Below are 24,105 nucleotides of genomic sequence, written 5' to 3'. Positions count from 1 at the left end.
TCTTCATTTAAAAATAGTTATATCCTTTCATTATTTTATTATAAATTTGTTTACAAAAAATTAATAAATAATAATTCGGTATGTTTTGGTAATCTAAAAATATCCCAAACCAAAAAAACAAATAATGTGCTGAGTCAGGACCTTAGGTAGCACAAACAGTGCCTTTTTGACAGTTATCTTCATGGAGGGGTGATGAGGTAGGAATCACATAAAGGTGCTCTCTCTGGGTACATACCTTGCAAAAAGACAGTCTCAGTGTAACAAAATACAAAAAGGTGCTCTTGTTTCCTATTTACAAGAAGTAAGTCTTCCCAGCAGAGCATGTGGGGAAAGGGTCTGGATTTCAATGCTTGAATGTTCCCTGGGGAAGGGACCACCATACAAAATATGCTGCAACTCCATTTCCAGTGCTTAACTGGTAATATGCGAAAACTTTCATTCAGATTCCTTAGAACGCTACATTCATTCTTCCTAAGGCACCCCAGAGTTATTTACCACAGCACCTACTTAAAGATAGCCAGTATTCTCATTCAAGAATTTTATGAATAAAAAGACAGCTCCAGGATGTCCACAGAAGAATGAACAGTTTTGCCAATTTTATCTACTGAAAATGTTTATATTTTCATCTTACTCTATATTTTAGTCCAATTTTCATGGCTGACAAACATTTAGGGGCTGTCATGGTACCTCAAATAGCTGATACTGATTTTTATTATCTTAAGTAGCAAGACAGAAGTGTTATAATATATTTTTATGCATTTGTAAATCAAAGGACAATAATTTTTGCCTATTTCCTCTCCTGGTGAGAAGGGTTCCAGGAAACAGCCTCAATCATAGGACCAGTTATCAATGGTCAGTGGCGCTAAGAAGGGAGAATCTGAGGGGCTTCATCTGGAGAGAGGTTGACCCTAAAGCTTGGTGGAAAAGTCAAACCTATTTTCAGATTAAGAAGCTCTGCAGAAGAGATGCACTTGAGCACAAAGGTGAGGGGGCAGAGACTCAGACTGGAATCCTTGGGAGGAGTAAGAGCCTGGAGTATTCCTGAAACTGATTAAGCACCCAGTGCCCACACCTGATAAGATCCCTGATAAGCGTCAGGGTAGGAAAGTTGTCCCAAATGCCTAAATGCCTACAGTTTATAGGCCTGAACAGATCGTTTGGGTCATGAAATCTTTCGGGAGCAATAGAGTAGTTGCCCTGACTGTTCCTTTCCCATCTCTTGCCTTCCCTCTTCTTTTTTTTTTTTTTTTCTTGATGTGGATAATAAAATACTGATGATAATTCATTCTGAGAGAGACTCTTTCAATACTTGAATTCTTGGTTTGCAATTTAATGTAGTTTCCAAAGAAAATTCCTCTGGATCATCTCTGTGCCCAACTGAGGAAGGCTGAAGCGTCTCCAAATATTATAACTCTGCCATATAAATTGTCTTAGAGCTACAGCAATAGCTAATGAATCCATTCTCCAGGGCACCCCAAACAACATCATAAAATTAATATAGCAACACAGAGGTACCTAATTTATATCTGGACAATAACTTAGACATTGGGAAACAGTGCTTCAAGTGTAGTACCATTTTTCAGACACTGACAAATTTATATTATTCTGTAGATTGATGGGAAAATAGGGCTAAAAAGTAAGCAAAATAAGAGACTAGCCTTATTCAAGGAGTTCAAGCAATAGCTTCTTTCATACCAAAATCTCTCTAATCTGCATTTTGAAAGTCCATCACTGGAGTTTAAGAGTTTGATTTATATTTAATTGCCAAGCCCTCCAGGAAAGGTGCCTATGTAAGTACTGATAGCTTGTCTGCTCCTTAGTGCAAGTAAGTTTCAAGCCTTTCTGAACACTGGTTTTGTTAGGACGGAGATGAGAGCCCTGGGCATCTGAGAGGACATGAAGCACAGGTTCCATTAAAACAGGAGGGTCTCACTGACAGCAGTGTGCTGGAGCCGACCTGTGCTAGCTCAGTCGCTATGCTGAGTTCAGTGATGTAAAGTTACTACTGTGACACTGGCCAGAGAGGGAGCATTTTATCACTGAGGTAGACAAACACCACAAATCAGAGCCTCGTTTTTCTCCCTGGAGAGAAAATTACCCACATACCACTCACTGATCCTGCAACAGGAGACTGTGGACAGGAACAATAACTTTCAAATGTCCTCAATGTAGTTAGTTTTTGTTTTCTTCCAGAGTGATCATGGGTGATTAAAAAAAAAACTGAATATAAATGTCTCTTTGATTTGATTATTCTACTCAGCAGGAAGCAAACTCTCTGGAGTTAGGGATTGTTATTAAGTATAATTTGACAATAAAATATGCGTTCTTATGAACCTCATTCTACTGGGATGGGAGTTTGTTCCATATGTTCATTAATTTTATTAAGAGAAGAGTTTTTGGAGGTTACCATCATTTTGTTACCCCTACTTTTGCATTGCTTTTTTTTCATGAAAACTTACTAGGCAAATGACTGTATTAATAATATAGTCATAATGACATATTGTGTGAAAATCCCTCATTAGTCTCCATCGAAATGTAACTAAGACAGACAGCATTAATCAATTTAAGCAGGTAAAATGTACATTCTCTATCTTGCTTGAATAAAACAAGCAGAAATGTTCCTTTGACAATGGAAGTGTTTCCTCTTACAGTATATTCCCTTTCAAATGAGCCTACATTTTCATTTATAAAACGATGTGAACTTACTACTTTTTCACTGACCCAGGATGCGTAACAATTTGCTAGCTAAGTCACACATTTGTTTCTCACGTTTCACTTCTGCATAATATTTCCCACAAAGAAAATGGGTCGAAGAAGCTTTTAGAAATGCCAGCCACTTAATTTTTATTCTGATTTAAGGCTCTATGTCTTTTCCAAAGGAATAAACTGAAATCCAATAATAATTTCTAGTTCTATTCTCAGAATGCATCAGCAAGATAATATAGGGCTGTCTCCAAAAAAGTGAAAAAAATGTATATGTATATATATACACATACATATCTATGTATATATACATATATATACACACACACACAAAAGAAAGAAAAACAAAGATTAAAAGAAAAAATGAATAATAAGAAAAATGAGTCTTAAAGCAACACAAAAAGCCATGTACCTGCTCAATCCAAAAAGCAAAGCTGTTAAGCAGGAACCTGAGAAATCAGTCTAGGTATACATATTCATTTAGCAGCTAAGAGTTTGGGCTCTACATTATTCGCCCTTGTGCTTTCTGGACTCCTGAGAGTCTCTAAGCAGGGTTGTATGTACAGCCTAAACACATTATGTGAACAAACAACATTAACTGGCTTTGGTATGCTGACACATGTAGGGCAGTCCATACTTACTTTCTGAAGAGGTAGTTCTTGTAGATCAAATTTAGACTTAGTCTGCAAGTTTAAAGTCATGCTTCTGCCTGCATGCATTGCTGAAATACCTCCATAGGGCAGCATGCCAAGGTTAACTGTGTTGTGTTTGTAAGCAGCATTCTGAGTAGAGGAAATAATCATGTGACAGGATGTGAACACATGCTCAACAAACTGATTATTACATGAACATGTTTAAATTTATAACATTTAACTTTAAGCAGGCAAACAGTAACTTTCCTTTTTAAACATGCACTTGATCAGACAAAAGCATACAGTAAACAGTGTTAGTTATGCACATAATGAGTACCATTCAAAACTACAGAAAAGACAAAAAGCAAAGATAACATTCTGTTTTAAATTTGCTGCTAACTCAAAGGCGTAAAACCGCTCTCATATATTATGATTGTAGTGACTCTGGACAAACGTTCATCGGTGGTGGTCCATTAATTTAACAATTCAAACAGTGATGTCTTAATCAAATTTTGTCAGCTGCAAATCTCATGGTCTCTTTCAGATTGTGAGATTATCACTTAGAAAAGACCAATACTAGTTTCTAATCTGCCTTAAAACGAATGCACTGCAATGTTAAAGCTAACATTAATCTGACCATTGCCTGACTGAATTTACTGATTAGTTAAACCAGTCAGGTAGTATGTGAATTCAAATACTCTAATTTTTTTTGTTTCTTAAAAATTATACTGGAGAAAATTCATAATGAAACTAAAGGAATTATGATTTGAACTATTAAGGTTATCTGATATAAATACCTACAGAACACTATGGTGATAGCTGCATTGTGGCTAACCTTTAACAGGTGCATCTAAAGTTATTCCAAATGTCTGATAGGTAGTTCACTTTTTTTTCTAAGAACTTCATTTAAAAATTAAAACATTTTGTTTACCTTGTGATCAAATAGTTTCCATCAGTACAATCTCCACTTTCCACCTATTATGCAAATGTAATAATTGACAGCATTTGGCCCTTTTAAGTAATTCTCTTAATTTGAAAAAAAAATCTGCAGAAGCTAACTTAGTTCACTTTTAAAAACTGGATACTGTTGAACATTGACAGTAGGTAACTATTCTATCCTGAGGGCATTATTTGCAAAGAGGTGATTTTTAGCATTAGAATTTCACTGAACTCAACAGAAAGACTCCTATGGTGTGCTTGGTTACCAATCATATTTGTTATGGTCTCTGATTATTTCATCCAGAGATTCCTCATTTTCACCATGCCAAAACTGAAAAAGACACTCAACATTTCAACCTAGCACTTGAATGATTCCTTAATGTTTAAAATTACTCCAATTTAGTGCTCTCTCAGCTCCTTTGGAAGAGTAGCAATCTCAGACATATGCATCCATGTTTTAAATTCTCTCAAGCGGGGGTCTGTAGTGGAACCAGGAGCCTTGAGGTTAAGTCAAAGGAGAAAACAAGGATCTTTTATCTAGGTCAGTACTTGGAGCTGTCTCTCCAAGGTCAACACTGAGCAAGATCATTAACCAACATTATGCTGAATTGTTAAACTTATCCAATGTCCAGGCTTCTAGGTAGTTTCTTGTAGTTTCTAGCATAACTGTCTGATTTCCAGGGTTCAAATTGCTCAACTAAATTTCACTGGGAAGGAAGCACACTGTCTGGTGCAGTCTGACTTTGGACAGAACGTTAAGCACAATGGCTACGTCAAAACCAATTTTACATAACATGTCTGTGCTCCCATATCCTGAGTTTATCTTGTTTGAAGTTTTAAGTAAGATACAGCCTGAATAGCTCAGGAACTCAATTGAGAGGGGGAAAGAAAAGTTACTGGGATTCGAGGATTTGAAGTAACACTGTCAGGTAATTTAATTTCTTGGGATTAAATGAGAAACTATTGAACATATACTGAAATTACTCTGAAAAGTGAAAGACAGGCCTAGGGAATTATAAACAGACGGGACATACGAAGACTAATTAAAAAGGGAGGTGTTATCACAGCAATGGAAAATACACACGCGTTTACTTTAAGTTATCTGGCAGGGCCTCCAGACTTCTGCTGATCCAAAGCCCCCGCCCCTGGTCCTATTTTCCTCCCTCCAAATTCCTGCTCCAACAAGAGGAGTCATCAACTTTTCAGTAGCTCTGATAGAAGGAAAGGAACCATTTATCTGGGAAACTAGTAAATAAATGATGGTACCAAATACATAGAATTTTGTCTTTTCTTTTTCATGCTTGGTTTTCACTCATTCTTCTGTTGCCTCAAATTACTAGTCATTGTATATACGTTCTGAAAAGCTTCTTATAACCTTTCTTGGCTAGTTCATCTTACCCTGTTACGTATGGTCGTGTCTACACGAGGCCAGAGTTCCCAAACTGTATTGTATTATTTGGCCCCAAATATTTTCGCCCTCCAAGTTATCTGTCTACATGGAGGGTATAACTTGAGGTAAGGCATGGTGACAACCGACCAGGTGTCTCCCACTGACAGCCAGTCATGAGGCTTTGATGAGGCTCCCTTCAATGGGACTGAGCACACCTATTTGAAACAGACATTCCGATGAAATATTTTGCAAGGCAGGACCAATTTCCACATTGAGAAACTAACACCCACACCCACATTTACTAGTTCACCCCCTTATAAATAGTTTTCTTGTCATGTAGACACGACCTACAAACAATATAATTATTTTTAAGAGTACACCTGAAAACATAAAATTCAACATTAAGAAAATATATAATAAATGCAGTGACCTGCACTTTTAGCAGGACACCAAATAAAATAATAAAACTACTGAGTGAAACATTCTAATGGTATATTATTACCCAGATCCCCCATTTACACTGAGCATTAAACCTAGAAAATGAGAACAAAAGGCCCTATTTTCACAAAAGGGACTTTTAAGAGTCTAAGGTCAATGCAGAGCACACAAAGCCCTCTATACCAAAACCACAAAGGACACTCAGTGATGATGGTCAATTGATCATAGTTTTAGAAAATGAAATACCAGATTTCTCTTAGAGAGACACAAATGGCAACAAAAAGTAATTCTAGACCTTATAGAATTTTTTTTAAGTCTCTTCAGTGACTATGCATTCCACGATCTGTTGTGACTCAATTTTTAACTGAATTGGGATTAATCTCCCTTTGTCTCTTTGCCACAATGTACACACTAATTTGTACATTTGTAGTCTTCATACAAATATCATCTATTTTTGTTGTCTCTAGTATGTATGACTTGAATTTAAACATTTCTTTCTATATGAAAACCGACATTCTAAGTGGCAGGATTTTCATTAAATAAAATAATGTGTAGGAGGGCATTCAATCTCTGCTTATTTCATTTTCCTGTTTCTTGCTGGGCAGATTATTGCTCATTAGAAGTAATAACTTCAGTCGTCCCATAGCAGTAACTAAATGCAGAATTTATAAACAAATTAGGTCTGACTTTAATATAAATGAGTCGGTGCAGAAAGGGGCAAAATACTCACTTTTTATGGATGCAATACAAATCATACTCTTTAGGTCACTAGAGAACAGTTTTGTGTCCTAGGAGAGGAATTGTGCCTTAATGGCTGGAAAGCAATTGAAGCACCATCCCACATATGAGTTGAATTCTGTCTTACTAACCGTATTTAGGATAGATTTGATAAATTATTCACCTACAGGTTATGGACTCTCAAAGAGCATTCAACAATATCCATGAAACACTATTATGATCAATTTCCCCACAATATAGAGATAAATGAAATGCTGATCGTCTATTCATTCATGTCATTCATGCTTCACTCCATGTGCTTAGAAATGCCAATAAAGCAAAACTAAAGGCAGGAGGGATATTCTTACAGAGAAATGCCAAACATACCCTGTCTAACCTTCTAGCTTCTATATGTCTAAGCAGCTGTTGTCTCCAGTCTGCAGGCATTTTACCACAGCTCTCCTCTCCCTTCACAGGAGTGGGCCTCGTCTTTATATCACTGTTATCTGATGGCTTGTCACCATAGTTACCCAAGTTATAGTCAGACGGTATTTTTTCCAAAAGAGCTGCCATAGTAGGCCTAGCTGAAACTGGCCTGGTTTGGGAGGCACCGTAACTCTCTGTACTGTAGCTTCTTGCAGACAGTGGCCTCCTCTGGGTAAGGTTTTTAACTGGAAAACTTCCCGCCTGAGCTTTCACTTCTTGATATGAAGGGTGTTCATCTTCATACCTGCCATTCCTTTTCAGGAACTGGGACTCAGTCACTGACACGCTGCTCTGGCGATCCAGACCTCCCCTGTATGGGGGCCTGCCGTACCTGTCACTCGGAGGCAGCTCATGAGGCTCACTGACCCTTCTAAACATGGCCATTTCTGTGGAACTCGCCAGGGAGTCAGCCCTTCTCAAGAAGCCGGCCCTGGCACCTTGGCTTGCAAACTGGGCATTTACCACAGCATCCTCATTGACAGACGGCTGAGAAAAGGAGAACATCTGCTCCATTGGTGGGTATCCTCTGTAAGCTCTCGGGCTAACCAGATCCTTGGCGATGTTTTTGCCGGGCTGCTGCATGTACTCAGAGTTGGGTTGAAAAGGGGGCGGTATCCTCTTTTCAGCTTTAACTTCCACTGCTCCTTGGGGATTGAAGCTTTGGTCAAATTGATAGACTTTTTTTGTCATGGAGGCTTTTTGCTGTTGTGGCCCTTTACTGCTTCCATACGTTAGCATCTCGTCGTCCAGCATTGGGACCGACTGGCTTCGAGACATACTGGACATACCATGCTCTGGTCCCAACATTTTATCTGGTCGTTCATGACTTCCTAAGTGATCACTCCCAGAGGCATAGTTTTCTAACGGTATGTTATAGACCTTGTATGTGCCAATGTCAATCTCATCGATACTCTGTGACTTTTTGAATTTATTGGACTTGATATCTTTCATTAGTGGGGAAAGCCTCTCTGTGCTTTTGCTAATGGAAATAACACCTTTAGAAGATTCTGGGCGGCAGTGGATTTGAGAAAAGACATTACTGAGACTCCTGTTGGGGTTGGAATCGTGATACTCCCACGGGACTCCTGGAGAGAAAGGACTAGGTGTTTCAGCAGGTTCTGGTATGTGTTCTTTCCTTTCAGGCAACGGGCTGGTGGTAGGGGTCGTCTCTAATTTGGAAGGGAAAGCAGTCCTGTCTTCAAAAGGACTAGGGGTTCTGGTCCAATTCTGCCAAGGATTGGAAGGAGGCACTTCTGTTTCTGGTGTGTGTCTGTGTGTAGACTGCTCAAGTTCCAGGGGAACACCGACAATCCTGTCCTGCCTAATCAAAGGCCTGCGTCCATGAGAAGATGTGCTTCTAGATTTTGAATTTAGGAGAGGATTACTGTTGGCATTCTCGCCCGTGGTCTCCTCTGCAACAAACCCTGTGTTATCATAATGGGAGCCATCAGTCCAGTTGTCAGTGAAAGCATCACTCATTGGCAGCCGATCAGGACGCTGTGGTAGATTCCCTGGGGGAACAGCCTCCCGCTGGCTGAGTAATGGCTTTGCATCAAGAGGCTGTGGGAAAGACGGCGCAATCCTGCAAACACAATGGGAAGAAGAAACATGAAAATGAGGAAGATCTGGGCCTTTGCCAGAAAGAGAATAAGCAGGCAAGAATGCCACCATCCCCAGAAATTGGCACAACATTGTAAACCGACTATACGTCAATTAAAAAAAAAAAGAATGCCGCCATGTTTTGTTTAACTGATCATTCATCCACACTTCACTTATGATTAAAATGGCATTACTATTTCATGTCCAAAAAAGTTACCCCTTTACCTTACTTTAACTTACATTTCTTCTCGGTAATCATCACCTTCTAACATACATAATTTACTTACCTGTTATATTTATCGTGCATTGCCTTGTGTCATCTGCTAGAATATAAAGTCATGAGGGCAGAGGCTTTTTTCTCCTCAGGCCTAGCGTTGTGCTTGGTACACAGTAGGTATTAAAAATATATTTGTTGAATGAATGAATGAATGAATGAATGAATAAATAAAATATAGAGGTTTTCAGTAATGGTCCTGAAATGAGTCTGACAATTAGAACCACCTGATCCCTGGTCCCTATCTCTGGAATTTCGGATTCAATATATTTCCAAACTATTGGTTGAGAGTATCTTTCTTATAAATGCTTGAAATAGCGAATGAGCCCAAAATTTGTCTTCAAATAACGTATTTGAAGGCCAAGTATTGAAAGATATTGAATCCATTGTATAGGGAAAACATTAATATATTTTTTTTGTAGAGTGTAAATTATATTACATATTATATTCTGACTTTTGGTCATTGGCATGTATATTCCAGTGACCACAGTATCTCTAGAAGATGCTCATTTTTCTAAGTTTATTCTTATCCATTTGCACACTCATGATATTGAATTATATATCTTTTATCAGTGAGAGACTTAAGTGCTTTTGCTAAATTGGAAAAAAAAAGTGCACTTAGAAGGTATCTTCCAAAAGTACCTAAGTCAGTCTCAGCTTGTATAACAAATAATGAATTTATAAACTCAAAGAGTTAAGGTTTTTATCATGGGCATCAATGAGTAGAAATAATTACTCATCAACTACCAAAGAATATATTGCTAACAGTAGTGATATTATCAATAAAATATGCATAAAACTCATTGATCACTTATATTACAAAATAATTTTTATTTGTTATTTGAAGTGTAAAACATATCAACAAGTTACAAAACAAGGGAATCAGAGCTGGGCAAATATTACCTCATTGAATCGCTTTATTGCGCTCCATGGCTTTTGATTTTGATCTGCAAAATGGAAGTAATACAGAGTAGGAGCCATTGTGGAAAGACTAAACATTTTTACTTACAGTCTAACTTTTCCAGGTGGTGATAAAATGATGAGGATGAAGGTGCTGATGAAAAATGTATTGAATGTTTGCTCTGTACGAGGCACATTAGTGTTTTCCATGCATCTTACTTTAATGCATAACACCATTCTGGATGGTGACTGTGCAAATGTGTCAAAGTTAAGTGTTGGGCAAACACAATTTTTGATTTGAAAAACTTACTATTCTGTCATTTCAACCTGTTAATCTCCTACCATCTCTCCCTTAAGCAATGGTTTTTTTCTGTGTAAAATGGAGTCACCCACTCTTGGAAATCTCAGGGGGACTACATTTACTTACCTGACCCTTCTGTCTTCTGTGCTTCTCATGTGCTGAATACAATTCCAAAGTTAAGAAGATTCCATTTTTAAAAAGTTGCTGAAAAGAAGCATTTGGGAACAGAAAAGAGGGAATTCTAAACACACCTGTTACCCCACAAAGAATTATGTACTGCATCTTTAGCTGTCGTCTGCAAGGACCCCACTTTAACCCGGGCATTAGAGGATCCTGAGGAAGCCTGGGAAGGCGAGTAGTCTGAGTAAGTGCCTGAGGAAACACTGTTATTCAGACAGTGAGTTTTGTCAACTTCAGACTCATCAGTTGATTCTGAAATGTAAAGGGGAAAATATTATACCGCAATAAACAGTGACAAATACAAGCACAGAAAAGCAAGTATGAAAAACAGCATACCAATTAATGTTAGAAATACTTATTTGTAAAATATTTCTATAGACTATGGTGTATCATAATTTACAACTGGTGATTCATCATGCACATGCATTTGTGGCATATTTTCCACATCAGGTTCACAATGTTACCTTTTTTGTCCTTCCCTAGCAGAACAAGTTTGGGTGGGTACAGAGGGGTCTCAGCTAATGAAGGGTGAAGTTCCCCAATCCTCATTTCATTAGCTGGATGAACAAAAGAATCCTGAGAGATATAATAATATAGGACAAGGAAAGTAAACATTTAAACATTGGTTAACCAAGGTGGCAATATCTTTATTTGGCTCAGATCTAAGATGGGGCTCTCGAAAGTAATTCACTTGGTGCACTAGGAGAAGTGAGTCATATGTTATCTCTGAGATAAAGGCTATAATTTTTTGTTTCTCTAATTTAAATGAGTCCATTTATTCATCAGACATTTTCTGAAAGCTCTTTATATGCCTGGCACTGTGCAAAGAACTGTGGAGTTTCCAAAGAAAGACAAAATGTCACTCTCTGGGAGTTTACAATCTAGTTAGGGAGATGAGATACAACTCTTAACACAGGATTGAATTATGATGTCATATATGAGTAAGACAGTACATGCATATATAATATATAACATGTAAGAGTTTTAAGGGGTGAACTCTTCTAAGAGTTCTAAGAGGAAAGTATATCACTGACCAACTGGACCTGGGTATATCTTTTAAGAAGAATATTGCCATGGAAGAAGACTAAAAGATCAGATAGTCCAATCCTTCTGTTTCCTAGAGGTGGATTCTGAGACTGAGGCCCAGGCTCACGCAGATAATTAGACAGAGATTCAGTGTGGAGGCAGGATTCTTGGGCTCTAGTCCAATGATCTTCACTTACATGACTGCCTTCTGGTGAGCTCAGCTGTGAGCTCAGCTGTGAGCACGCTGGAGACTTAAAATGCAATATTAGATTTGAAAAGGAATAGGAAAGGGGGGAGAGTATGACCAGCAGTAGAGTGCATGCTTAGCATGCACGAGGTCCCGGGTTCAATCCCCAGTACCTTCTCCAAATATAAATAAATAAACCCAATTACCCCCCCCCATAAAGAAAAAAGAGAAAAAAAAAGAAGAATGAAGAGGAATAGGAAAGAGAATGGAGTTGATGGAAGTTCTGGAGGTGAAGAGGAAAATCTATGTTTTCATGAATTTGAAAATTATTTCAAAGGTTTAGCATAAGAAACTTATGATAAAGTTTTAAGTTGACAGACTAAAGAATAAAAGTCTTTACACACCTTTGGAGAAATTCATAAGTAGAAGCAGATGCAAATTTGAGAAATGGTACTATGAAAGGCAATAAAATGTTAAGACTTTTTAAAAAGAAATTAGTTACAGAGTGGCATATTTCTGTTTCAGTCCTGCTTTATCATTTATTAATCAGAATACCTTGAGAAAGTCACTGTAACTCTCTAGATCTTACTCAATTTATCAATAAAATGAAGGTAATAAATAATAGGAATTAGTGCAAATTTCTATCTAGTATTAACAGTCTATAAATCTAAGTATAACTTATTGGTTAAAATAATATTTTAGAAAGGAAATATTCTTATTTTCATATAGAAGTAAAAGCACATTGCTTCAGTCAATAACAAACAAAGAAACAAAATAGTTGTATAAGTACAGAAATGGAAATATAATTAAGGGTTTCACTGTTTTTTTCTTATGCCTTACACGGTCGGTATTCAAGTTAATTTTGTATGTATAGATCAAATATTCACACTAGTATCCCAAAATTGTGTCTGGAGCTCTGCATGTAGCTGTAGCTATTTGACTCAAATTCAAGTCTCTGGCTGTTCAAGAATTTCTATTTTGAATCACAAGAGCCCTAGAGACTAGGAAGAATGACAGCAGCTAACAATGAATTTGAATCTCTTCCTCAGAATTCTGTGACCCTCCACCTAGGTGGAGGACTAATAGTGAGGCAAATATAATGGCTTTACACTGATCCAACTAGACTCTCTTATCTTTATGAACAAAATAATGATGATGATGATGGTGGTAGTGGTGGTGGTGGCAATCAGTTATGGAGAATCTATCACATGTCTGCTATTGTGCTACTATGCTAAACATTGCATATTATCCCTGTTGATTATTTAAAAGATAACCTCATTTTTTAAAATTATTTTTTAATTGAAGTATAGTTTCAGGTATATAGTAAAGTAATTCAGTTATAAATATCCATATATTCGTTTTCAGATTCTTTTCCATTATAGGTTATTACAAGATATTGAATATAGTTCTCTGTGCTCTATAATAAATCTTGTTGTTTATCTATGTTACATATAGTAGTGTGGATCTGTTAATTCCAAATTTATTCCTCCCCTCTTTCCCCTTTGGTAACCATAAGTTTGTTTTCTATGTCTGAGTCTATTTTTGACAACCTTATTTTATATTGTTATTTATTATTTAATTTTATTTATTATTATCATCTTTGCTTTATAGATAAAGAAATGGAAGCTCAAAGAGGTAAAGTAATCATTCCAAGTCACAAAGTTAATAGGTGGTAGAGCCAGGATTTGAATTGGGATCTGTCCTTCCTGAAGGTGATGTGGTGCTGGATATGCTATATTGTCTAAGCTAAGAAAATGTCACTTCTCAAATGAGTTTCACAGAACAAAGTTAACTGCCCAACAAAGGAAATTAATAATTGATTTTGCCTCTATAAAATCTTTTATAAATAGGGTGGTAGAATTAAGTTCATGTTGGAAAAGTAGATGAAGCTTTTGCGACTATTTCTATGAATGAATCTGAGTTTTTGGTGGTGGTTGTGAAAAAACATCAAGTGCCACTGGAAAATCAATGTGAAACAGAAATTAAAGTTGTAGTATCCAATATGATTCCAAAATTTGAGAAGGTAGGTGATGTACAACAGGTGCACACATTCCATTAGTACATAGTTTTGGTTATTTAAGAATGAAATAAAAATATTATTTTCTCTTTCAATTTATGTGTATTATTTTTCAAGTAACCATGAAGTAGGGCATATGTGTTTATTAAATTGCTCAGACCTGACAACTTAAATGAACAGCTAGGTATTTCTTTTGGTTTAGGGTCACTGTAACAAAATTACTAAGACATTAAAGGCATTTGTGTACCAAGAGTTTAGGAACCTCTGGACTGTACTTATTTTATGTCACTGTACCATTATCCTTCCTTCTTTCCCTCCTCTTTCCCTGCCTTCCTCATTCCACAATATTTTCCATCACATTTTACCTCTACTCATGCTATTATATTAATATGCAAATTATAAATGCATTAGATCATCAGATTCAAGAGAGATTTCATTTTATTGGCCATTTGTGGATTGTTATTGCTAGAACACATGCTATTCAACACACAGGTGATAAAATGTGGATAGGTAAGGTAGCCAAAAATCAATCATTCACTCAACAAACTCAGAGAAACTGTCCTTGCCTTCAATCAACTTCTAATTGAATGAAGAGTCAGACATACTACCAGGGTTACAACAATGGATGGTACCAGTCAATCACTTATTCAACAGTCATTTGCACCTCTGTTCCATAATAGGCACTGTACTCCACGCTGAGAGGATGATGGTGGGCAAGACAGATGGTCCCTGCCCTCATCAAACTCAGTATCTGAAGCTAATTAACAAAATAATCAGAAATGTTTCTGTTATATTTAAATGCTAACAAACAAGGTGATGTGTTGGACAAAATCAGAGGGTTCTACTGGTCAAAGTGATCAGAGAAGCCCATCCTGTTGAGGTAATCTTTCAGCTGAAATTTGAAGGATGAGGAAGTGCTAGCCATACAAAGAACTGAGTGCTATAGACTGAATGTTTGTGCCCTCCGCAAATTTATATGTTGAAACCTATGTGTTGGTACTTGGAGGCTGGGCTTTGGGGAAGTGATTAGGTCAGAGAGTGGAGCCCTCATGAATGACATTAGTACCCTCATGAAACAGACCCCAGAGGACTTCCTGGCCCCTTTTACCATGTGAGGTCACAGATGGCCATCTATGAAACAGGAAGTGGGCCCTCACTAGACGCTGAATCTGCTGGTGCCATGATCTTGGACTTCCCAGCCTCTGGAACTGGGAGAAATAAATGTTTTTGCCTTTAGTGACTGAGAGACCAATGGTCAGCACCTGGCTCTAACTGTATACTAACCCCTGATAGCTTTCAGCCTTTGAAATTTTGATTTTTAAGTCTCTTGAGCTTTGATTTTTACACATAAATAAAATATGGCTTCTTAAAAAGAAAAGTCTCTAAGTCACCCAGGCTACTGTATTCTGTTATAGCAGCCCAGATGGACTAAGACACTGGGGAAGAACAAATGCAAACTCCACAGGCAGGTATGAAGGGAAGTGGGGCAGTTGGAGCCTTCATATCTCTCTGCCCTCCTTTGTCCTTATGGCTCTTCTGGCCATATTCTCTGTCTAGAATAACATGTGTTAAAACTCTTGGCGTAGGGTTGACAAATAGAAAGTGATCAACAAGCGCTGATTTATTTTTCCTTTTCTCTCTTACTCTACTACATACATAATCTATTTACCTTTTTTCCCCCTGTTTTCTGCTTCTGGTTCTACCTACCTCTATTTGTTTTTTCTTGGTTTTCCATATTTAACCGCATGGATAAGTATATTACGCAGTGTGCGATACCCTCTTCCACATTCTTGGCAGTATGATCTAAATAATGATGCCTCAAGAATGGCATACACACGCAAAATATATAACAACAATGCATAACATACACTGATCAGCTAGGCACTTGTTTATTTTTATTTCTCTCCATTTAGGATCCACTCCAAAAGCTATACATACTTTTTGCTCACATCCAGTTGGCCCAAAGTTAGTCACATGATCACCCCAGCTACAAGGGATGCTGGAAATTGTAGTCCTTGGTTTAGGCTGCCATGTGTCTAGTTAAATTTTAGAGTTCCTATTATAAAAGGAGGAAGGGAAGACTGGATATTAAGGAGCAACTATAGCCAGAGATTAAGAAAAGAATCTAGAAGCTCACACAGAGAAACACAAAAAATAAACCATCAACAACTAGTTACATATAAAGGACTAAGGAGAAAATGATATTTGATTTCTCATTAGCAACACGTTAAGCTTAGAAGACCATGGGACAATTCTTTGCATAAATGGAAGGAAAGTATCCATCCTATATAAAGAGAAATTAACAATCAAGTGTGCGGGTTGAAATAAAGACATTTTCACTGATCATCTAAGCACTTGGTTATTTGTATTTATTATATCTGGAAGTTAAATAGATAGAGTATGACACCTTAATTTGGATGCAGTAATTTGAGAGGGGAGGATGATACAGAAAGCAACATTTTCTCCTTGCTCTAGGATGGCTTAAAGTTGGAAAAAGAAGCTCTAGAATCTCAATTTTAGAAAAAGTACTGATATTATCAAGGAAATTTCTATTCAAGAGGAAAGGCCAGTAGAAGAAAGCTAAGAAAGTGGGGCGAACCACAGAAATAAATATAAAGCTGAAAGTTGTGCTTTAATCTTATTTAGCTTGACTACTGCAGCTAATTAAGAAGTTTAGATAGGCAATATGAAGTCACTGTAGTGCGCTAAGGAAGGCAAGATTAGATGTGCCATTAGCAAGGCAATGAGGGGGCCTGGGGACAAGGTAAGCCAAGAAACTGACAGTTTTTACAGAAATGCAAGACAGAGTTGAGGGCCTTAGGAGATAGAGGAGATATACTTAGATGAAAAAGTATAGGTGTTGGTGATCGTTTGGAAGGGGTAGGAAGTGGGGAGAAAGAAGGAAAATAAACCAAGATATCTCCCAAATTTCTAGTTTGAGTGAACTGATAGATAATGATGCCAGCTGAGATTAAGATCAGGGAATATAAAAGCGGAAACAAGTTTGAGGTGGAAACATTAAATTTAATTTTGGATTTGTTAAGCTTGAAGTGCTTGTGGGACGATTTTAAGATTTTTCTCTGCTGTCGGGTTATTATTAAATTCAAGACCAAAGCCATCTTTCCCTTGCCTCCTTGCCTCACCTTTCCCATCTCTGTATTGAACAATTTTAGGATCTACTTATTTTTTAGCACAGTTATTCAGTTTATAGGTTTTCATGACCTCACAGTTATTTTGATGTTAAACTGTGATGACATGGGATCTAAATATAAAGTATATGTCTATGTAGTTTGTATCTGCTAAATACCGCTTTTCCTCCTTTACGTATTATTGCAGTTATCTTAGAGATAAAAAAAGTCTGTTGCTTTGCTATAGCATATCTGTAATATTTTGGGAAGAAAAAAGTACAATAATACTGATTTTTATAAGAAAAATGAAAAAAGAAAGAAAAAAAGTACAATAATATCGATTTTAAAAGCACAATGAAGAAAGCAATGAAAATGAACATTTACTTAAAATTTCTTCCCTAGACATCCAGCTGTATTCCTCTCTTCTGGGGCAGGCTGGTACCACCCACTGCACACCATGTTTATTTTTGCTTAAGCTTTTCTTTTTTTCTTTTTTTTTCTCTTTGCCTCCTGGAGTTCCTTTCTCTCTTTTTTACTTTAAAAGAATCACCCAATCTTTAATATGTGATTCAAACTTAAACCTGTTTCACGTAATTTTTAAACTGATTGGCAAAGATTGCTTACCTCTCCAATTTCTTAGAGTATTTCTTAGAGTATTATATTCTACATCATGCAACCAACCATGTTATCCTATTTTATATAATATGTTCTCTAATTGCTTCATCTGTCTTAAGTTTACCTGATTAGGCTCTAAATTAGGAGTTATTCACACATTTTATATTTCTTTTCTCTCTCTCACAGTGTTTAGCACAGTGCTAAATATACAGTTGGCGTTTAATCAATGCAACAAACTGGTGCTTTGGAACGTAGATTTGTAAAAGAGTTTTGTTAACCTAGATTTCTGAGCAGCAAGTATAGGAACTTCCAGGTGTACTCATACCAGTTATGTTTCTAATGAAGATAAAAAGATGATAATCAAATTAGTTGAAGAGTAGATGAGATAGTACAGAGGTGGCACAAATGTAGTTGAATTCTTTTCAGACCACATAAATTGATAAGGATATCTAATTCATTTTAAAATATAGGAACTAAGCTTCACATAGTTAGATTCCATAAAGCTAAAGTTATCGCCCCTTTTTTGTTGTTTATACATGTGTTACCTACAAAGGGTGTTCCCCAAACACAAAAACATTAAAAAAAATTAGCTCTAAATCTGATTAAGAATTTTCCTGAGATTTGCAAAATTAAAAAAAAAAACACTTCATTTAGTCTTTTCTAATGACTCATACAATGAAAGTTTGGGGTAGTCAAGGAATACAAAGAAAATGATTTAATGCACTTACTGGCCAGGCCTAGCTGGGTGAGTAAATTATTCCTTCTGTGTGTATTGGAACTTTTGGAGCTGTATTAGTGATTTTAGGCCATGAGGGTGTCATTTATTAAATGCAACCCTCATAGTTTGAAAGAGTAAAAAGATTCATTTACATATTAGGAAAAAATGCACTTATCAAAGAAGATCTATTCAATTAAAAAACATATCATTTACTAATTCCAAAAAATCCAAATCACACTGGCAATTACCAATAACCTTGAAATACCTCCACTGTAATTTCCTTTGGGGCTACAGGCCACTTGTGTTCATATTTTTCTTTCACAGTTTGCTCCGTATTAGCAGTTGGATTTGAATTCTCAACACGCACTCCATGGCTTGGCTTACCCACCAGATTTTGAACAGATTTTACCATATTCTTTAAATCCTCTGGGTAAGGAGTTGGGTATCGTTTTAGGTTTATTTCAACCTAGAAGTTTATAAAAAGAAATTTAACATAAAAATACTTTCAGCAGGCATGTTCACAAAACTACTCCATTTTACGTGCAGCAGTATAACCAAATGCAATATAGTGAGTGTTGAGCTGGCTGAAAAACAGTACGGCAGAGCAGAACACAGTGTTCTTCTTACATTGTGCCTCCTGGGACTTCTCCCCATCCCTAACCACCCTTCTAGATTAAAAATAATTTTTGGATTTTTTAGACCTACTCTGTAGATGGTTGAAATAGCAGTAGGTCAAACACTGAAGTGACTGGTAATGTCTGAACATTTAATCAAGTTACTATCAGCTGCTTTTATACTTTAGAGGCTATTCCCTTCCCTACCTCAATTATTTATAAGTAATTATTTTGACACTAAAAATATCTTTGGACTATCAATGCAGGGGATGAGAGGAGACCCGAAAAGATTTACAAGTAGCGTTACCATGTATTAAAAAAAATGGGGGGTTGACAGTATCTGCTATCAACTATGTGTCAGCTCTATGTTAATTAGAATGCTACATCAAAAGGTAGGGTAGCAAATTCTTGTTAATACCTAAAAAAATATCTTCAGGGAGGCCTTTATAAATAAATAAAATAATAAAATAAACTTATAAAGTAACATGCTTTATAGGTTATATCTCACAATAAAGGGAAATGAAAAATCATGGACATTGTCTAAGATAGTCTAGGTAAATATGTAAGTGTTGACTTATATTTATCCAGATATTTACTTCTCTTCTTGAATTCATTTTTGGTGTATCAAGCTGACTTTAGGGAATATATATATATATTGCATGCTGATTAAAAGGGAGTGGGAGGAAAAATAAGGGGCAAATTTATTTGGCCTGGTTTATTCCAGTAGTCATATCTTTTGTCATCTGAGTAGAACCAACTTCACAAAATGGAATGGTTTATGTGATTGTGAGTATATGCTGTGGAACGTGTGTGCGAGAGTGGGCTGGGGGAGGGAAAAGGCGGAAAAGAAAGAGGAAGAGTGGAAATGAGAGATAAAAGGAGAGAGAGGGTGGGGTGCACACGTAGCCACCCCTACACACCTATGTAACACATGGGATGTAAGAAACTATGATGGTGGTATAGATCTGAGGATTATAAATATGAATTCAAACACTCTTGCTCATCTGCAGTTTTAGCAAATCCATCAACTTTGTTATTCTAGCATTTCATCTTCCTTATAGCTCCCTGTCCGTATCACATACTGGGACTGAACTTCACTAGATGATTTCTAACACTCCTTTCAGTACTAAAAATACAAAATTATTTTTCCAATAAATTTTTGGCAAGCTGATGAAAAAACCAGATAATTTTGTTAGTATAAGTATTATTGAATACAATTTAATCTTTAATATGCTGAAACAAATAATAAAGTTAATAATATATAGAAATAAAGCTACAAAAATATAACCTAAGAAGAAGTTAGACTTTAAAGGAAAAAAAAGTATAAGTTGTTAGAGTGTAACATAAATATATCTAAGGGTATTTTATAATGCATTCTTAAATAAACATAAAAAGAATGATAGCCATGCCACAAAAAAGTCCACTGGGATGCATGCATTCTTGGATCTGCTGTTTAAGTTGATATTAGAAATTTTAATCACAAATTAAATCTAATTTTTAAATTATATTGTTGAACTTGTTTAAAAGTACTTGATATCAAAGGGCTAAAAGTCAAAAAGCTACATTTAAAAAATGTAAAAATGTAAATTGTAGAATGGTATGACTGTTATGCCAATTAAGAACATTTTAAAATTTTAATAGCTAGTGGTACATGAATGAAAAATAATTTTCAAATAGGGCATTAAATTATAATTCTACACACCTTAAAAGTCATCAACGCTAAAATTACACTTCCGAAATGAATCAAAGGCAAAAAATGGGAAGTGTTCTTTCTTAACTGAATTAAGTACTTCATTGAATAATGTAATCTAATATTTGTAGACGCTGTGTCTCATCCGACACAATAGATGACTACTTACTGATGGGCATGGTTATTTTATAAACAAGTTAACATGATACTTTGGTCATATCAACAGGATATATTTAGGTATTTTATCTCTGTAAAAATATTTAACTCTAGAAGCAGAAATGAATATGCCATGAAGCTAATGAAGCTTAAACTTTAGGGTCTGTCACCTGCATGGCTCTTCCCAAAGCCTTGTAAGGGGTCCTACTTATGTATTTACATGGTTATTTTCTATTCTTTTCCTCAAAGAGGCTGCTCTCTAAACTGCAGAAGCTTTCAGTCTCATAAAACTTGGATTTGTTCCACGTATACAATAAGCTCCTTGCTTCTCACTTTCTAGTCTCCTGGCAGAATTTACTGAACTTGAAGACAGAAGAACTAAATTTAAGCTGGAGGTTTATCCCCAGCTAGCTACCAGCCACAAATCTTTCTGTCCAGTTTCTACTCATGTAAAATGGGAGTGATAATATCTTGGGTTAACCTAGAGCTCAAATGAGATAATAAATGCGAAAAATTCTTTGAAAATTTATAAGTCCTATGCAGAGATTATGTACCATTTTTGTATCAGACTTAAGTTACATATTTTTAAAATCTGGATTCTTTTGGCAATCTAGTTCTAATAGATAAATGTCTAACCATAATACCTGTAACTGTCTGGAGTTTTTTTCAGATTGTATGCAGCAACAACTACCATTTATTCAGTATCTGCCATGTGCCAGGCACCATGCAAAATGTTTTATATGGATATTTAATTTATTATGTTATTTATATGATAAACAATATTTATTTTATTATTTACCATATTGATTTAAATATAAATGAATAATAAACAGCTATAATGACTAATATTAATTAATTAATAATCTGTAACCAACTATAAATAAATATCATTTAAATTCCACAACCCATTGTAGCATCTGCTCCCGTTTTACAGAAAGAAAGCAGGGACCCAGATGGTGTAAGGTACTTGAAGGCCGTACAGTTACAGGTAGAAATGCTCAGATTCAAACTCAGGTCTTTGACTCCAAAGTTTATGCTACAGAAATGTCACTTGGTTCAGAGCTGTTCTCTGATATCGGTGAAGCATATATCTGTGCAGTCTTGTGGGAGAAATGATGTAAATCTAAAATGTGAATTTTAATGAGTTAAGATAATTTCAATTTTTTAAGATGTAAAGCTAACACAGTATTTTATTATTTCTTTTTAAATGAAACTGTAGTATTTTATAATCCTATATGTTTGTAAGTTCTGTAAAAGCATATCAAATATGCTTTTACAGATTGTTTTGCCTCCCTATTTTCCAACTCAAGTGTGATGTGATTCAGAAATGAATAAACATGATCATGAACACAATTAAAATAATAGTTCAATAATGTCCAAATACAAAAGCAGTTTCTTTATATTTCTAAATATATAGGCTATAAATATGCCATTATTCTAATATGGGATAAAAATATGTAAATTCATTTACTAACACATAAGTGGGAAAAATCTGTCAATTATGTTCTTATCTAAATCTTTTATCACTCACCATAAGGTATTTGCTCATTTTACATATACATTTTATTAAAATGCACCATTTTTACTGAAATGTTATTTTATTTTAATTTTGAAAAGTAGAAGTGTTTCACATTATGTACATCTCAGATCTCAATAAAGTGCAGTAAATGCAAATAGCAGCTGCAAGATGTTGGAGACTCCCAAAGATTTAGCAATGAAGAAAGAATTGCTGTTCACAGCTAAGGGATTTAGAAATGATATCTTGAATTCACACAGAACTATGCTTTTCTTGTGTAATGATTAAATTTTAATTTGATTTGATTGTAAATTCCAGTAAGAGAAATAATAGTTAATGCTTTGGTTATGAATTGTTAAATACCTTATTCTAGATATTAATCAGAACATTTTACATAGAAAACCTATAGCACTTTTATTAAGGATTCTCACCTTGCCTTATATTGCAGAAAGAATATAAGACACAGAATAAGAATCTAGTCCATTACATGTGGATGATAAAGCTTACCAAAAAAATAGTGTTCTTTTATATCCCATTACGACTTTTTTTTTCATCAAACTCTTAAACATCCCACCCACTGAGATAAGGAAGCCCTATTTGCCACAACTCCCAAGCCAATCTTCTCTTACAGGAATTCTCATTATCTGTGCCTTCAAATTAAAGGAAAATTGATGCCTTTCAACAGATGTCCATCTTTGTGTACAAAGTCTACTCTCAGCAAATTTCAATTCAAATCTCATGCTGTTTTAAGAATCAAATTTTAGTTATTTAATCTCCACCAGAATTGATATTATTAAAAAATAAGTGTGTATGTCTGGGGACAATTTAGATTGCATCAGTAGTGTCATCAACATTCTGCCCGACTATTGGTATTCCCACACTTTAAATTAAATTAAAAAATCTTTAAAAATTAAAACATAAATAAAAATGAAGCACTCAACTCAAAAACCATGCCAGATATCCCACCAGATGGCACCTCAAAATGATGTTCCCTCCCCTCTGACTCAGTTCTCCCCACCCCATTGCCAATGTCAATGAACAAGAAATTAAATTGGGATCAAACACTGGCAATTGATAGGTTTCTATATGATCAACATTTCTTACCCCAAATCATGCAGAACATACCCCATAAACCACTGTTCCAAGGTTGCCTCTACATAGGGGATTCTCCTACCCCAAACACCTAGGCCTACCTGTCTGCCACTTAGAGAGGGAAGAGTGGTGGATTGTGCTGCAACTGGCAATGGAGTACACATGCTCCTTTCCTGCTGGAGGCCACTTATACAACCCCATGCCAGCTGTGGGTCATTCTGGGGGACGGGCATATCTTGGATCTGCTGATCACACCTGGCCCATGGTGTGCAGCAATCGCCAGACAGTCTGGCAGGTTGGAGAGTAATCCCACGCTGGCCCCTTTCCCAGGGGGCTTGGCAGGAGTGATCCTGTGGGAGAAGGAATCTCCATTTTCTGGGAGAAAGAGGAGCACTGTAGCAAAACTATCATTTATCATTTTTCTATTCTTGATTTTCTTTTTCATTCTGGGTAATGCATTTAAAACAACCATTAGAATATTAGTGTTAACTCTGTGTATTAAAACAATACCAATATCATACAAAGCTAACGGATCACAATTTCTTCACACAAGGCAGCATTCATACTACACTAAATACTGTAAGTAGGGCATTATACTCTAGTCCGTTTAGAAGTTGATGCCACAGGTCAGCTATTCCTTTTAAAATTTTATGTAAATTAAAGGTAAAATGGTGCTAAATTTAATGTACATGTAATGAACCAGAAAAGTATAATTAATTTAGTGTAAGATTTCAGCATACTCCATTTATCATACTTCCATGATGATTTACTTGGAAGTTTGTGTTCT

The 24,105-nt window shown here is 36.0% G+C and overlaps 1 protein-coding gene across 1 annotated transcript in view; it reads right to left on the bottom strand.

The window, feature by feature from the left end:
• LRRC7 (leucine rich repeat containing 7) overlaps positions 1-24,105 on the bottom strand; it is a 414,541-nt gene that overhangs the window by 63,665 nt on the left and 326,771 nt on the right. Inside the window, 6 exon segments of the mRNA XM_006191023.3 lie at positions 3,345-3,485; positions 7,207-8,887; positions 10,631-10,811; positions 11,024-11,135; positions 18,516-18,716; positions 23,420-23,668. Coding sequence (XP_006191085.3) covers positions 3,345-3,485; positions 7,207-8,887; positions 10,631-10,811; positions 11,024-11,135; positions 18,516-18,716; positions 23,420-23,668 — 2,565 coding nt within the window.

The sequence above is a fragment of the Camelus ferus genome, chromosome 13 (assembly GCF_009834535.1).
Source record: "Camelus ferus isolate YT-003-E chromosome 13, BCGSAC_Cfer_1.0, whole genome shotgun sequence".
NCBI classification, from domain to species: Eukaryota; Metazoa; Chordata; class Mammalia; order Artiodactyla; family Camelidae; genus Camelus; species Camelus ferus.
Note: the sequence above shows the minus strand (reverse complement) of the source record. Positions and strands in the feature narration are given on the sequence as shown.